Source organism: Coptis chinensis, chromosome 6 (assembly GCF_015680905.1).
Source record: "Coptis chinensis isolate HL-2020 chromosome 6, ASM1568090v1, whole genome shotgun sequence".
Lineage (NCBI taxonomy): Eukaryota > Viridiplantae > Streptophyta > Magnoliopsida > Ranunculales > Ranunculaceae > Coptis > Coptis chinensis.
This window is the reverse complement of record NC_141461.1, coordinates 11,177,298-11,192,688: the sequence shown is the minus strand read 5'-3', so window position 1 is coordinate 11,192,688 and position 15,391 is coordinate 11,177,298. Positions and strand designations below refer to the sequence as shown.

Genomic DNA, 15,391 nt, shown 5'->3' with positions numbered 1-15,391 from the left:
TTTTCTCTAGGCCATTATGAAGTGTAGATCCATCTTGTGTGCTATCTTGATGATTCGTTATTATTCTGATGTTGCAAAGTAATTGTCTCCTTGATTGTTAAGGTTGGTGAGCTCGAGTGCTTTTAGTTGATTTGCTTCCATAAATGGTTGTGACTGATGCTAGGGATGACCTAGGTTTGGGTCGTTGGTACGTTCTGATAGATAGGTATGAGTTAATGGATTGGTACGACCTGGTGTGTGGACACGTGTACTGTAATGCAGAACATAAGGTACTTACACAGCCCCTTTTATTTTATTCGTTCTTTGGACAGTTGTGGTGTGAAAAAATGAAGGGTAAAATAAATCTTTAAAACACGTGTCGGACAGCTGGTTGGTTTAATTGGCTTTTGAAAAATGTGCGGGAACTATTAGGCTAGATTCGTAGGCCCAAAATCACTGCGGTTTGTGGGCGAGTTATCATTGCATTTGTGGGAATACGAAAAGATTTGTTTTTCTTGAGGTTTGCGCAGCCAAAGGGTTTTTGTGTGGGAAAGGCCTTCGGCCCTGTTTGGCAGCATGAATTGCCTAACCTGTAGAAGGAATAGGACCATGTATACCAGGTCTTAGTGTTTGGTCCAGTCCATTTTATGAATTGGGGCCACAACTAATGAGTATGGTATAAACCAGGTAGATTGTGAAACTAGAAAAAATGTGTATAGTGGATCTTTGGGTTTAGGTGAGATAACGTAATACACGAGAGAAATACAGGAGAGAGAAAACATCCTTTTATTATTCATTCAAGTTATACATTCAAAAAATTGAGCCTTCTTCTTCACCCACTCATTTTCTTCTCTCACAAATTTCTCTCTTCACCTTTCCAAATTAAAATTAGAGATCATAAACAGGAGGAGCAAACAACAAAAAAAACATAAATGGTCTATGATTTCTTCTTCTTCACCGTCTCCATTCCAATCGACCGACCATCACTTTGATTCTTCAATGAAATTATGTTGAATTGAAGTTTGGTTTTTCTTTTTGAAGTTATTGATACGGGTTTTCTTTGGTCGATTTGTGTGTGTTTTTTTTTTGGGATTTTTATTCCATTGGGGAGTTGAAAAATAATAATAATGAAAAATGACACGAGACAATCTCTCTAAAGAAAAAGGGACCAAACAGTTTCTAGAGTAACTACTTTTTGAGTATCCACCACTTGTTTTCCATACCCTAAACATGGTAGAGTACTACCGAATTTCACATGGCCAAACAGAGCCTTCCAATTCTTCATTCTACCAATTCACACAAAGAAAAAGGGAAAAAACAAACCTACCTTTCTCATCCTTTTGTTTTCCAGGTGCGTTTCTTTGAAAAACTTGATCTTTGTTTCTTTTTTTGATTTCATAATGTCTATGACCGGTGATAATTTGAGTGGGAAAGTGGAGGTAGATCAGTGGAGAGAGAGAACGGTAAGTGATGGGGATGATGAGGTTAGAGCTCATAGTGGAGTTGGGGCTTTATCGTTTTCTTCAGGAGAGAAGATGGCGGAGGAGTTGGGGCCTAGGTCGCTTTATGCTGATCTGAAGGAGGAATTTGGTTGGGTAAATGCCGACCTGGCCGTGTACGACCTGAATGGAGAGGAGGTTGTATAACAGTGACTATGTTCCTCTGGATGGGGGAGTGGTGGTTTGTTATGGGCAGTTGAAGGCTGGGATGAGGTTGCCGTTTTCCTGTCTTATTGTTGATGTTTTGAATTTTTGTGAAAAAGCCCCTTGTCAGTTCGTAGGGAATAGTTGGAGGGTGTTCCATGTGTTGGATTTGTTGAATGAAAGGGGTTATAACATCCATTTAAAAGATGTGTTAGAGTATTTCTCTGTGAAGAGATCGTTTGTAATGAACTGTAGTTTGCAGGTCGTAAGGGAGAAGTCTGCTGTGATTGTGGGGGTGAGTAAGGAAGAATGGGGGCGTAGGCCGTTGTTGGTTGTGGGTAATTACACCCCTCCGGGTGTGAAATTTGAATACCGCCTGTAAAAGTCAAAATTTCGGTAGGTAGCTATTTTGTAGGTTGTATGTAAGTCTTGTGTTTGATATGTTGTATGTTCTGATATTTTTGTTTCCTTTTGTGCAGAGGTTTCCATTCGGGATCGTCCTCAGTTTGACGTTATAGAAAAGTTAGATTGTTTGAGTTGGGAGGAGAAACGAGCTATATTGGGGGAGGTTGCCCACTACTTTAAGAAGCGTGGTGGTGTGAAGATTAACAAGAAGAAAGCTTAGCAGAAGAAAAGGGCTCGTAAGTTTATTCTTGATATCTCTGATTCTAGCTTGGACACTGAGATGGAGAGGGAGAGCCAGAAGGTACGACCTGTTTCTAGAGTGAGAATGGCTGGAGGAGCTGCTGATAGCCGTTCTGCTCCAAGACGTTCTAAGGGAGGCGATGGTGACCGAGCTGGTGGTCATAGTCTTTGAAGGCTTGATGTTCTTTTAGGAGGACTCACCAAGAGGGCCGGAGGTGGTTGAGACTGAGGGGGCAAAAAAGTTCCGAATTGAGTCTGAGGAACGACCTAGTGCTAGAAAAGGTCGTGCTTCTTCAGGTCGGGCTCCTTTGAAGAGGATGAATCTGAAGGAGTTTGGTGTTGATGTGGGGGTTGCTGAAACTCCGGGCAAGAAGAAGGCTAGTGAGAATGAGTCAGCTGCCCAGAAGTTGAAGGGGTCGGGGAGTGCGGCCCCAAGTGACAAGAGTGGTGATGACATTCTGGATAGGTTTGTCACCTATGAGGACCCAGTGAGTGGGTTGAGGAAGTTTATGAAGAATGGGGATTGCAGTTTCAAGTCCTCATTAGTTGCTGGAGGGCTGCTGGAGAGCATTACCTTAGACGGAGATAGGCACCAGCTAGAGCACGGGAAGGACTTAGGAGTGAACCTGAAAGATATGGATCGCTACTTGTGCTTTGTAAGTGTCTCTCCGATCTGAGCTTTGTTTTGTTCTTTGATGTTACTGCTTTCTGATTTGCTTGTTATCAGGTCATGGCTATGTATAGGAAGCTGAAAGAGATGGCTTTTATCTCCGACCTATACAAGAAGGAGTTGGATGCCGCCAAGGAGGCCTATGACAAGCTTATGGCTGTGCAACAGGTGGAGAGGGCTGAAGTTGTAGGGTTAAGGGCTCAGGTGCACGAGCTGGCTAGGAATGTGGCCCTATTGCAACCATCTCTTGATGCTTCAAAGCTGGAGGTTCAACACTGGGTCGGTGAATGCAAGAAAGTGCAAGGCGTTGCTGAACGAGCCCAAGCTAAATATAACGACCTGGTTGACTTGGTAGAGAGCAGGGATACTTACATTTTGGTGGATGACTTCTTAGAGCTAGAACGTAAGTACAAAACCCTGAAGAGGTCGGTCGAAAGTGGACTGCAACAGTAGCTGTGGATAGTGTTGTTGCCGATGCTAGTAGACGACCTGATCTACCATCCAACCTTGGTGCTGCTCTAGCCGTTCAGCCAACTAAAGAGGTCTCCACAGAAGTTATAAATGGAAGTGGTGATCCAGATGGTGGCCCTATTGGTGAAGAGGGTGGACCACTAGAGCCCTTGAATGTGGAGAATCTTTCTTGTGTTAATTGATCCTCTTGTCTTTGCACTTTTTGTGATTTTTGAATTTTTGAACTATGTTTTTGATATTGAGAAACTGATGTTTTTGATGATGGGGGTGTTGAGGTCGTTTTCTCAGGATAACTTGGGGGCCTTAGCATCTAACCAAATTGTGTGAGTAGTAAAATATTTAAATTACTTACTTATTCTTCATTGATATTGTCTTTGAATTTTCTTTGAATGTGATTGTATGACGACCTGTGCTGCATAGTGGTGGTCTTGACGACTTGTTGGACTATGAAAGATCATCTAATGTTCGAAGGTCGTAATCGTTTGGTTCATGACTTGACTAGATGAGCGTAGTCGTCACCTAGGTCTCTTTGTGCGTGTTTGATTGGGTTGTTCCTTTTGGGGGAACTTCTATTGACTAATAACTAGCATTTGAGTGGTAGTTATAGTTTTAGCCAAGTTTAACCCTGTTTAAGGGCTTAAGTTGACTTTGGGTTCTTTTGGGGGTCTCAAATATTTGTATTTGACTGATAATTTCATGGAATTTATAGTTGAATCATGTTTAACCCTGTCGTTGGTGTTAAGTTGATTTAGGGTCCTTTTGGGGGACCTTGGGTTGGCTTTGATTGGTAATTAACCACTACGTGGTAATTGTAGGTGAGTTGCTCTTGACTCCATCTTCGGTGTCCGACCTGACATTTTTTGTCCCAGATCGGGTAGCTATTGCAAGATGCGTGGTACTCATGTAATGTAAAGATAACATTTGTATGCGAAATGCTGATGAAATTTTATTCATGTTGACTAATACATCTGAAGAAAACTTATTGATAAAAACGCTTGAGGAGAGCTGTATTCCAAGGTCGGGGAACTATATCATCGAGCTGCACTTTGATCCAGTATGCCCCATTTCCAACGACTTTGTCAACAATGTAGGGGCCTTCCCATGTTGGGTCGAGCTTGGCTGGAGCTAGTGTCTTCTTGAGGACTAGGTCGCCAGCTTGGAAAGATCTTGGGACAACCTTCTTGTTGTAAGATCGTTGGATTGTTTGGTGGTACCGAGCTAGGGATATTGCAGCTATTTCCCTTCACTCTTCTAGGAGATCGACTTCTTTTGCCAAGATGTTGTCATTTTCTCTTGACTCGACGATGTCAGAACGTGTAGTTGTGACTGTGAGTTCTGATGGTATGACTGCTTCTGATCTGAAGTAAAGTATTGAAAGAGACTCATTGGTACTGGCTCTGGCTGTTATTCTGTATGCCCATAGAATGTTCTCGAGTTGTTCTGGCCATTGGCTTTTCTTGCTCTCCAACTTTTTTTGGAGATTTTCCTTGATTGCTTTGTTGGTAGCCTCTGCTTGATCATTGCTTTGTGCATATTTAGGTGTATAAAATGCTTGAATGATGTGCTATTTTAGTAGAAATGCCTTGACCTGTGAGCCAGCAAATTGAGCTTCGTTGTCCATGACAAGGGTGTGGGGTAGACCAAATCTTGTGATGATATTGACCCATATGAAGTTGATGATGTGGACTTATTTGACTTGAACTAGTGGGATTGCTTCGACCCATTTGGTGAAGTAATTTGTGGCTACTAGGACGTATTTGAGTCCTATTTTCTTTTGTGGGATGAATGGTCTCATGATGTCTAGCCCCCACATGTGAAAGGGCCATGGGCTGGCTATGTTGATCAATTCTTGTGCCGTACTTAGATGGTTGTGTCCAAATGTTTGACATTGGTGGCATCTGAGAACGTACTTCTTGGCCTCGATATGCATGTCTGGCCAATAATACCCTTGGGCGATTGCTTTATGAGCCAGAGATCTTGCTCCTACATGGTTGCCACATTCACCTTTGTTAATTTCGTCGAAGATGAGTTGGCCTTCACGTGGAGTTATACACCTTAGGTGGGGTCCTCATGCGGATTTACGGAACAATCGTCCGTTGATTACAGTGTATCTGGGAGCTCACCATGTAAGAGAAATTTTAGAAATGGGCCTATCCAAGATTGAGTGATTTCTTCTTCGGATGAGGGCAAAAAGTCTGTGAGACTGTTGACACTTTCTTGCTGGTATGCGGGTCTCTCCAGGATGTCAATGTAGACTGTGGTTGGACATGTCTCTTGGGTCTTCGAGGCTAAGAAAGCCAGGCTGTCTGCATGCCTGTTATCCTCTCGAGGAATGTGTTCGAAGGAGAATATTTTGAATGAGTTGATGATGTTATTGACGACCTGAGCGTATTTGGCCAGATTTGCTCCGTTTGTTACATACTCTTTGGTGATCTACTTGACGATTAGCTGTGAGTCAGTGTGAGCTTTGAGCTTCTGGACTTGTAGCTACTGTGCCATGTGAAAGCCTGTGATGAATGTTTCGTACTCCACTTCATTGTTAGATGTTGCGAAGTCGATCTTGATTGACTTTTGTAGCTGTGTTCCTTCTAGTGAAGTTAAGACAGCCCCTAGTCCACTACCACTATTGTTGCATGCTCCATCAACATAAAGGTGTCATGTGTCTGGGGTGTTTGGTTGATGAAATGAAGTGATTGGCTCGGGTTCCCAGTTGACATCTTCGACGGGGAATTCTGCCAAGAAATCGGCAACGACTTGTCATTTGCGAGACGTTCTAGGCACGAAGTCGATGTGGTGCTCGCCGAGCTCTTCAACCCATTTGGCTATACAGGCTGTTTTGTTGCTAGAACGCAAGACCTGTTTGATTGGTACATCTGTGATGACTTTGATGTTGTGAGCTTGGAAGTAAGGTCGGAACTTTCGAGCTGAGTACAACAAAGACAGCATCATTTTCTTTATTAGAGAGTAATATTTTTCTGAATCTGCTAACGTCTTGCTAGTGAAGTAGACTGGCTTTTCGATTCTTTCGTGTTCGCAAAAGAGAACCGAGCTGATAGCGAAGTCGGTAGTTGCAAGGTAAAGCCCCAGTGTCTCTCCTTTAGTTAGTTTGGACAGGACGGGCGAAGTTAACAGGTAAGCTTTCAGGTCGTTGAAAGCTTTGTGACATTCGTCTGTCCATATGAATGTTGTGCCCTTCTTTAGTATTTGCAGGAATGGTCTGCACTTGTCAGATGCACGTGAGATGAATCTGTTGAGGGCTGAGACCATGCCAGATTACTTGTAGATTTGTTGTTTGGAAGTTGGTCTGGCATCTCGAGGATAGCTCGTATCTATTCTGGGTTTGCTTCGATGCGCCTTTGTGAAATGAGGTATCCAGGGAATTTCCCCAAAACTACCCCAAATACACATTTTGCTGGGTTGAGCTTCATTTTGTTTTGGTGCAGTCTTTCAAAGGCTTCCTGTAGGTGGGAAATGTGATCTTTAGCCTTTTTGCTTTTGACTACCATATTGTCTATGTAAACTTCCATAGTGTCACCCAGCAAGTCTTTGAACATCTTTGTGACCAGTCTTTGGTAGGTCGCGTCTGCGTTCTTCAAGCCGAATGGCAGGACGTTGTAGCAGAACGTTCCATGTCCGGTTATAAAAGACGTCTTTTCCTGGTCTTCCTCTACAAGTGGTATTTGATTGTATCCACTGTATGCGTCCATGAACGATAGGAGTTCGTGACCGCAAGTTTGATCTACCAATATGTCAATTCTTGGCAGGGGGAAGCTGTCCTTGGGGCAGTGCTTGTTGACGTTGGTAAAGTCTATACAGAGTCGTACCTAGTTGTTCTTTTTGGGAACGGCTACGATGTTAGCTAGCCAGGTCGGGTATTCGACTTCTCTGATGAAACCAACATTTTTGAGCTTTTCTATCTCTTCATTGATGACTTTTTGAAATTTGAGTGCAAGTTTCCTAGGTCGTTGTTTGATAGGCTTTACATTTGGATTGACATTCAATTTGTGGCAAGCGAACTGAGGGTCGATTCCTGGCATATCGATATACGACCAAGTGAAAACATCTTTATTGAGAGATAAAAATTTGACAAGTTACTCCTTAAGCTTGGGGTCTAAATCAACCCCGACATAGACAAACTTTGGGTCATCATCTGTGCCCAGATTGACTTTTTCTCCTGGTTCTATTTGTGCTTGTTTCCCTTTGAGCTTGTTTACTGCTGCTGGTGGAGGGCTGGAAGCTTGAGGATCTTACTTCTTTGGTACGTCCGTGCCTTCGACGACCTGAGGCTTGGGTGTGGTTGTTATGCTGACGTGATTGCATCGGTGAGCTTCTAGTTAGTTGCTTCTGAGCTCCATGATGCCTCGGGGTCTGGGGAATCGCAGGACCTAGTGTAGGGTTGATGGAATTGCTTGGATCTTGTGAATCAATCGGGGTCCTAGAATGGCAGTGTAAAACAACTTGACATCGATCACACTGAAGCGTGTTGAAGTTTTGACCATGTCCTCTTTTTCTTCAATGGAGACTGGTAGGATGACGTCTCCAATGACATCTGTGCGATCTCCGTTGAACCCATAGAGCGGTGCATTTGATTCTATCATCACCGAGTCTAGCAGGTACATGTCCTTGTATGTTTGATAGAAAAGTATGTCGCAAGAGCTACCTGGATCGATGAGGACTCTTCTGACTGTCCACACATTGATTTTGACGTGTACTATCAGGGCATCATTGTGGGGTAGGCACACCTTGTCTAGATCGTCCTCTGTGAATGTTATGGAGGTCGTTGACTGAGAGCTGGTAGGAGTGATGACTTCAACTTTGTGGGAGAGGTGGTAGATTTCTTGTAGCGCGCTTATCCGTCTGCGCTTTTCCCGACCTGATGTTTCGTCATTAGAGGTGTCTGTAATCATGTTGATTACTTTTTCCTCGTCGTGGTCGAAGGAGTGATGTCTCTTGTTGTGCCTCGACCAACCTGGAGATTTAGATCGTCGGATTGTTCTGCTCCTGCTTCTGTTGTTGGCAGGTCGTTTGTGTGTGGCTCCTGCTTCTGTGGTGTTTGGCATCCAGTTTATGCTTAAGGTCACCTTCTGGCAGGAACTCTTTCAATTTGCCCTCCTTGAGGCTTGTCATTCATTGGTGTCATGGTGGTGGAGCTTGTGAAAATGGCAGTATGGACATTCTGGTATGGCGATCACCTTGTTGATGTTGGGTTTGAAATATGGTGTTGTATATATCTTCTTCAGGATCTGGCTCGGCATCCTGGAGAAGTTGGAGAATTCCATTTTTATGTAAGAGGGCTTGTGGAAGCTGGAGCCCTTGTTGTTGTTGTTGTTGCTGCTGCTGCCCGAATAGTGTTTGTTTTCTTTGGGTTCTCGCTTGTCGCTTACTGCGAGAACTTTTTTGCCCTTGCACTGGGCCAACCACTCTTCGTACTTGATGTACTTGTCAATTCTGTGATACAAGTCGTCTAAGCGTTCTGGTTTGTTGCGCATCAGAGATCATGCTAGGTCGGAGTCATCAAGGAGAGCGTTGGTGAATGCAGAAGTTGCAAAGCTATCCTTTAAGCCTGGCTCCATTGAGAGGAGCTCCTTTTTGAAACGTTCTAGGAAAACGTGGACCGTCTCGCCATGTGCTTGCTCTAGTTAAAACAAGGAGTTCAGGTCGGCTTGCTTCTTCTTTTCATTGTGGGACTTAACTCTTTCATTAACGCCTCGGCTAGCTTGTCGGGGTTGATTGATTGGCGCGAGGTGGCGTGTATAACCATTCTAAAGCTTCGATCCTTCAAGCCGGTTTTGGAAAGAGCTTGCACTTCGTAGTCGTCACTGGAGTCACCGTAGAGTGTGAGAGTCCGGCTTAAACGAAGTTACATCTTCGGGTTGGACACGAGCTACCGATTGTCTGCCAAATGAACTTTGGTTGGATGAACTCTGAAGGAGGTTGCTTGTCCCTGATTTCAGTTGTGAATGGTGACGCCTTGTACGTCTGGAGTATCTTCTAAGCGATCTGGATCGCGTTTGTCTTGTCGTTCGACTTCTCCAACCTTTGTGCGAAGTCTTCTAACCTTTGATTGGTGGTGGTGGTGAGGGATGTGACGACATTGTTCTTCACTGCGTCTGGAGTGATGTCGTTGTTGGCGTTGGAGGTGGCTTGCTCGCGCATCGTTTGGTTTTCTTGTTGTAAGATGATGAAGGCCTCCTTGAGCGTCTTCATATGATCTGCTAACATCTAAAGTGAGGGTCCATGGTGGTTTTTCTAACCAGCTTTGTGGGCTTGAGAAAAGAGTGTGTGTCATTTTTTTAAGGAAATGAACCGGCAGATGGTGCTAATGTAGATGTTTGATGTTTTAGGGGACAACGACCTGATGATTTGTTTGATAGGGAATGGTTGCACTCTTCTTGGGATAAGAGTTGCATTCGTATCAAGTTTTTTGGGGTAAACTTGAATCAAGCCTTATATAGTTCATCTCTCTCTCTACTTATAGATGTTTGAGTTGACTTTCCTTATTTGCTCTAGGCCATTATGAAGTGTAGATCCACCTTGTGTGCTATCTTGATGATTCGTTATTATTCTGATGTTACAAAGTAAATGTCTCCTTGATTGTTGCGTTGACTGAGCTCCAGGATTGCGATAGTTGATTTGCTTCCATAAATGGCTGTGACTGATGCTAGGGACGACTTGAGTTTGGGTCGTTGGTACGTTATGATGGATAGGTACGAACTGATGGATTAGTACAACCTAGTGTGTGGACACGTGTACTATAGTGCAGAACCGAGAGTACTTACCATCAATACTACATGAATCACATACTAAATACATAACATTGTAAACATTTTACAACCCATTAGTTGGGCTTTAAAATTTACAAAGATTTTGCTTTCACTTCGAAATTTTACGTTGTTTTATAACAATCTGCATTCTTTTAAAGTATTTCAGTGGAGGGAACACGTGATTTAATAAAAATTCTTAAGGGAATATGTTGCAAAGTGCAAACCCATGAATCAACTATGAGCGATTGACAAATTCAAATAATGCTATCTCAAATAGTCAAATATAAGGAGAAAACTGGGAGTACGATTCAAAGAGTTATCAATGTGAAAACATCAGTGAATATATAACCCCCTCAATACAATCAATCAACTAACCGACGACGTCGAAACTTTATTGATGTAACTATATATGTACACCTGCAAATTACCTCATCATGATCCTAAACTCTTCAAAACTAAGCACACCATCGCCATTCAAGTCAAAAGTACGAATAATACTTTTACACTCTTCAATCGTTCTTGACTCACCGAGTCGACCCAACATCCGACTCAAACTCGTTGGTGTTATACACCCTGAACCTTCCATTTCATACATTCCAAATGCTTCTCTCAAATCCTTTTTCTGTTCTTCCTCTCCATTTGATTCCATTAACTTTGTAAAATCATCGAAACATAATAACCCATCGCCGTCTGAATCCAATGACTCGACTGCAGTTACTGCTTCAGCTGAAGATAATTCTCCACCCACTGTTCTCACACAACTTTGTAACTCAGCTGGTGATATTTTTCCATCACCATCTTCATCAAAATATCGAAAAACTCTCTCGTTTTCATTGCACTCTGGCGCGTTAGGATCTATTGACAGTGTACGTGTTGCATTTGGACGGAGCGAGAGTGTGTGCTGTGCAATGGGACTGGCTGTAATTGCTGTAGATTCTGACTTCCTCGGAGATAACTTTCTCTTAAGTTTGCTAAATACTGATTGAGAAGAACTCGAGCTAGTGATCGAGTCTGCTTCTGAAGAAATTGGAGAAGGGGGCTCTGACTGCGTTTTCATTTGTTTTGAAGAAATGTTTGATAAAGAGTTGAAAGGTATAGATAACATGAAACTCTGAGATATGTTTGTTTGTTTGTTAATTTGGTGCTTTGATTGTTGATATGGAACGTTGTGAGTTATGTATGATCTTGGAGGTTGGAAGGGTGTATTGTGTATTATATACATGGTTTTGGCGGTAAGTTGTGGGCTAGCTGTCGGTTTTAAGTCAGAAAACAGGTATGGTTTTGCGCGTTGGGGAAACTTCGCGATTTTTTTGAGGAAGTATCTGGAAAAAGGAACAGAGGAAGAAAGTGGGGTATATTCACCAAGACAGAGACAAAGACATATATACAAAGAATAGATATCAGCGGGTCTCCTTTTAAGTCACATCTTAGACGTTCCTTCTTTGAAGGGTAATGTTATTTTTTTCGATACTCTTTTAGTACACCAAATCAATTTCTCACGGACTCCATAACCCTTTTAATTCCTCGTCAAAGTTAGATTTGACCTCAAGCACTTAACCAGAAAAATATCCAAAGATTTAAATAAATCAAAATCAACCACTGTTAATATGAACACACACATTATTCTACTTTTCATTATTTTTCAAGCTGACTTCTAAAATACATACGCACTACATCAGCTGAAAAGCTAACACATGACATAAATAAATACAAAGTTTAATTTGCATCAGAAAGAGCATCTCTAGGTGGTAGTATCATCTCTAAATTTTTCTAAATTTGTTTTCAAAACTCGGAATTTTACGGAAATTCAACTCTAAATGGAAGCAAATCCGATAGTATTACCTATCTAGCCGCCGCATCCGTAGATGCAAATTTGAGATTTCAGATGCGGATGCGGATGCGGATGCACAACAGTGGTAATGTCGCGCGCCATTGTAAATGTCACGTGGGTTTTTCAATTTAGCGCTCGTGCAATAGTGGGAATGTCGTGTCAGATTTTTTTTTATATATATTTTTCAAATTGGGCGACATTGGGAGTGTCGCGCGACAGTGGTAATGTCGCAAATATCGCGAGAGTTTTTCTTTTTACTTTTTTCAATTTAGCGCGACAGTGAGAATGTTGCGTGAGTTTTTTTTTTTTTTTTACTTTTTTCAAATTGGGCAACATTGGAAGTATTGCGAGACAGTACGTGAAATTGAGTGTCGCGAGACAGTACCAATAGCGCGCGGGGTAAAATTTGCGGATGAAATTTGCAGCCACCTAAAATTTATCAGATTTGGAAAAAAAATTTGTCAAATTTCATAAACAAATTTAAAGGTGATACTATCACCACCTAGAAATACTCTAACCACTATTTAAACTTGACCCCATCACTCTTCTAGTCATTTCTCCTTTAGCAGTTAAGAACGCTATTTAGAATTGGAGAAGCTGATCTATCTTCCAAATAAGAGATAATTAGAGATGAGTTCGGAAGGTTTTCACTTTAGTACCAATAAAGTTAGGAAAAACGTGGCTCAATCTGGAGAGGGATCACTTATTTAATTTAGTTACCAGTGGTCCCTAATGAGACTGGATGGTTTCAATTCAATCCATAAACAAATGGGCTAGTGTTAGATTGGAAGTTGGTGTCGGTTGGTCTTTGCCGTTAGATGAATAGTAAAAGTAGTTAGCCAGGGCGGCACGGCACGGCACACGGAATTCAGCGATGCTTGTGCTTACGTGCTCGTTCAGGTATTTAGTCAACCATGTTAGAAATAATAAATTCACACCGTACAAGAGACAAACATGTACCTTCCACCACCTCAAAAATTTAAGTACAAAAACAGTACGTGGTCATTTTGCACACAGCACATTAGAGTGTGATAAGCGCGTTGGATAAGTGTTACGTCGACAATATTATCTGGTTGATATCATATTTTTTTTTTTTTTTTTTTTTTCATAAAAACACTCTCTGTACCATAATTTTAAAATAAATAAATAAAATTGTTTAAAACACATTTAAATTCCTAAATTATCCTTTTTTTTATTAAGTATATCCAAGACAAAACAAAACGAGTGTTTGTCCTTTCTATCAAACACAAACGCACTTAGTTTCTTTTTTTTATGTCACTTTTTTTTGGCCTTTACTAAATAATTAGAAAAGGTAAAATTGTAGAATTTGGGAAAACAAAAAAGTCTTCCTCCTCTCACTCATTAGCAATTAATGCATTTTTTTTTTCCCTGGAGTTCCTTGCTGTCTTTTTCATTTTTCGCTTGAGAAATTTTCAATTGGATATATTTCTACTAAACTCTTTTAACCCTTCTACAATAATGAAGAAAAAGTAATTGCAATAAAAAAAAAAAAAAAAAAAATCAAATTTGAAACAATTTCTAGAAGAGGAAAAAGACAATTTGTTTTTTGGGCATTCTTTTACCTTTATTAGAAGTTATCTTATTGTGCAGTGTGCTGCAGTAACACAACAATTCTTCAAGGTCCAGAGTATTACTTTCAATTTTTTTTATTTGTTGTTTCTTTTTGGAATAGGTTTCTTGTTTTGTTTTTTCTCTTTCTTTACTCCTATTGGAAATATCTCAAATTAATTTGAGATATATTATTGGATTGAAACGGTTATTGGGATAAGACAAAAACTTAGTTAGTTATGGGTACGGGAGTATTTTTATGGGTGTCTTATGGGTGTGTCAAAGATCACCCTGTTATTATTATTATTATTGTTATTATGTATAACAAATGCCCTAAAACATAACCTAACCCATAGTTTGGGATTTCGGAATTTGAAAATTTTAAAATTCTGAAAATATAGAAAATCGAAATTATCAATATTTCGACCCATGTCATATTTTGATTTCGACTAATTTCAAAATCATCAATATTTCGACTCTACGTTGTTTTTTCCATCTTTTTTTTAAACTAAAATATTTGGCAGAATTCCAACATTCCATTTGGAATCGTAAACACTGACCTAATCTGAGAACAAATAGTATTTTATAGTAATGATTTTTTAATATAATATTTGATTAAAAAAATTAATTGAATTTTCTTTCGAGTTGAATATTGACCTCATATGTTGTAATATAAAAAAACGAAAATGTTTATCCTAAACAAAAGGGCGACCTGAACCGTATTGTAGAATACATTCAATTTTAGCATGAAAATGTCAAAAGCTGAATCATTCCATAGTACAAAATGACATCAAGACTCAACCATAATTTCTAGGAGCTTGCTAAATTGTTACATTTCATATTTCATGTACAACTTCACAAGCAAGGAGATGACCAAGAGTTACTAAATAATATTTTCAGCAATTTCTCATGTAAAATTATTACCCTTGTGACTGTTAAGAAATAATCAATTATATATCTTTAACATGCTATTTTTATTTTTATTTTATCAAAAATGAATTTAAAAAAATACATTCAAAACCGAAAGTTGGAGATTAAAACAAACAAACAAACAAACTTTCCTTCCAAAACTAAATCCAAAAAGTGAGTTTTCAGTATTCTAATTGTATTCATCATACAACACACCACAAAATACTTTTGTTTTTCTCCTACTTTTAGTTATACTTTTCATGAAAATACTAAATGACCTCTTTCACCAAAAAATTATTTTCTTATATAGAGAAACTTTGATAATAGATATGTGTGTAGTGGGATCCACTTAGGATTCCAAATCTTATCTCAGAGGGTCCAAGTCTTTATCTATTTAATATATAAATGAGGGAGTTACTCTCTAGGACAAAAATATCGAAAAAGTAACTCTCAAAGACACCTTTTTATTTTTGTAACTCACAAGGACGGGGTAGATGAAATGTCAAGTATACCCTTAACGCGAAATAAAAAACGGATCGGGTAGATGAAATGTCAAGTATACCCCTGACGCAAAATAATTAACGTCCCGGCCCAGACAAAACGACCCAGTGTATTTAGTATGAACATTCAATGTTCATAGTCTTTGGGTATGAACATTGATTGGGTATGAACATTCAATGTTCATAATCCTTTGGGTATGAACATTCGATGTTCATAGTCTTGGCCCTTTGGGTATGAACATTGAATGTTCATAGTCCTTCATATATCAATATATTGTATAAGGTACATTCACTATTTGGATATGAACAATCATTGTTCATACACCAGCAGAAGGTATTAACACTCATTGTTCATAGTAAAATGACAGAAAGGGTAAAATCGAAAAATATTTATTTTAAATCCGGGTCAT

At 40.2% G+C, this 15,391-nt stretch overlaps 1 protein-coding gene across 1 annotated transcript; it reads right to left on the bottom strand.

Moving 5' to 3' along the window:
* Positions 1-10,399: 10,399 nt before the first annotated feature.
* On the bottom strand, positions 10,400-11,490 carry LOC147491420 (uncharacterized). Its single transcript, XM_086564234.1, has one exon. It carries the CDS (start codon positions 11,392-11,394, stop codon positions 10,597-10,599), a length of 798 nt encoding a protein of 265 aa, XP_086420360.1. The 5' UTR covers positions 11,395-11,490; the 3' UTR covers positions 10,400-10,596.
* Between the last annotated feature and the right edge of the window lie 3,901 nt (positions 11,491-15,391).

Excerpts from the sequence above, each read along its gene's own strand:
- LOC147491420 (XM_086564234.1), bottom strand. The coding sequence starts at position 11,394 with ATGTATATAATACACAATACACCCTTCCAACCTCCAAGATCATACATA.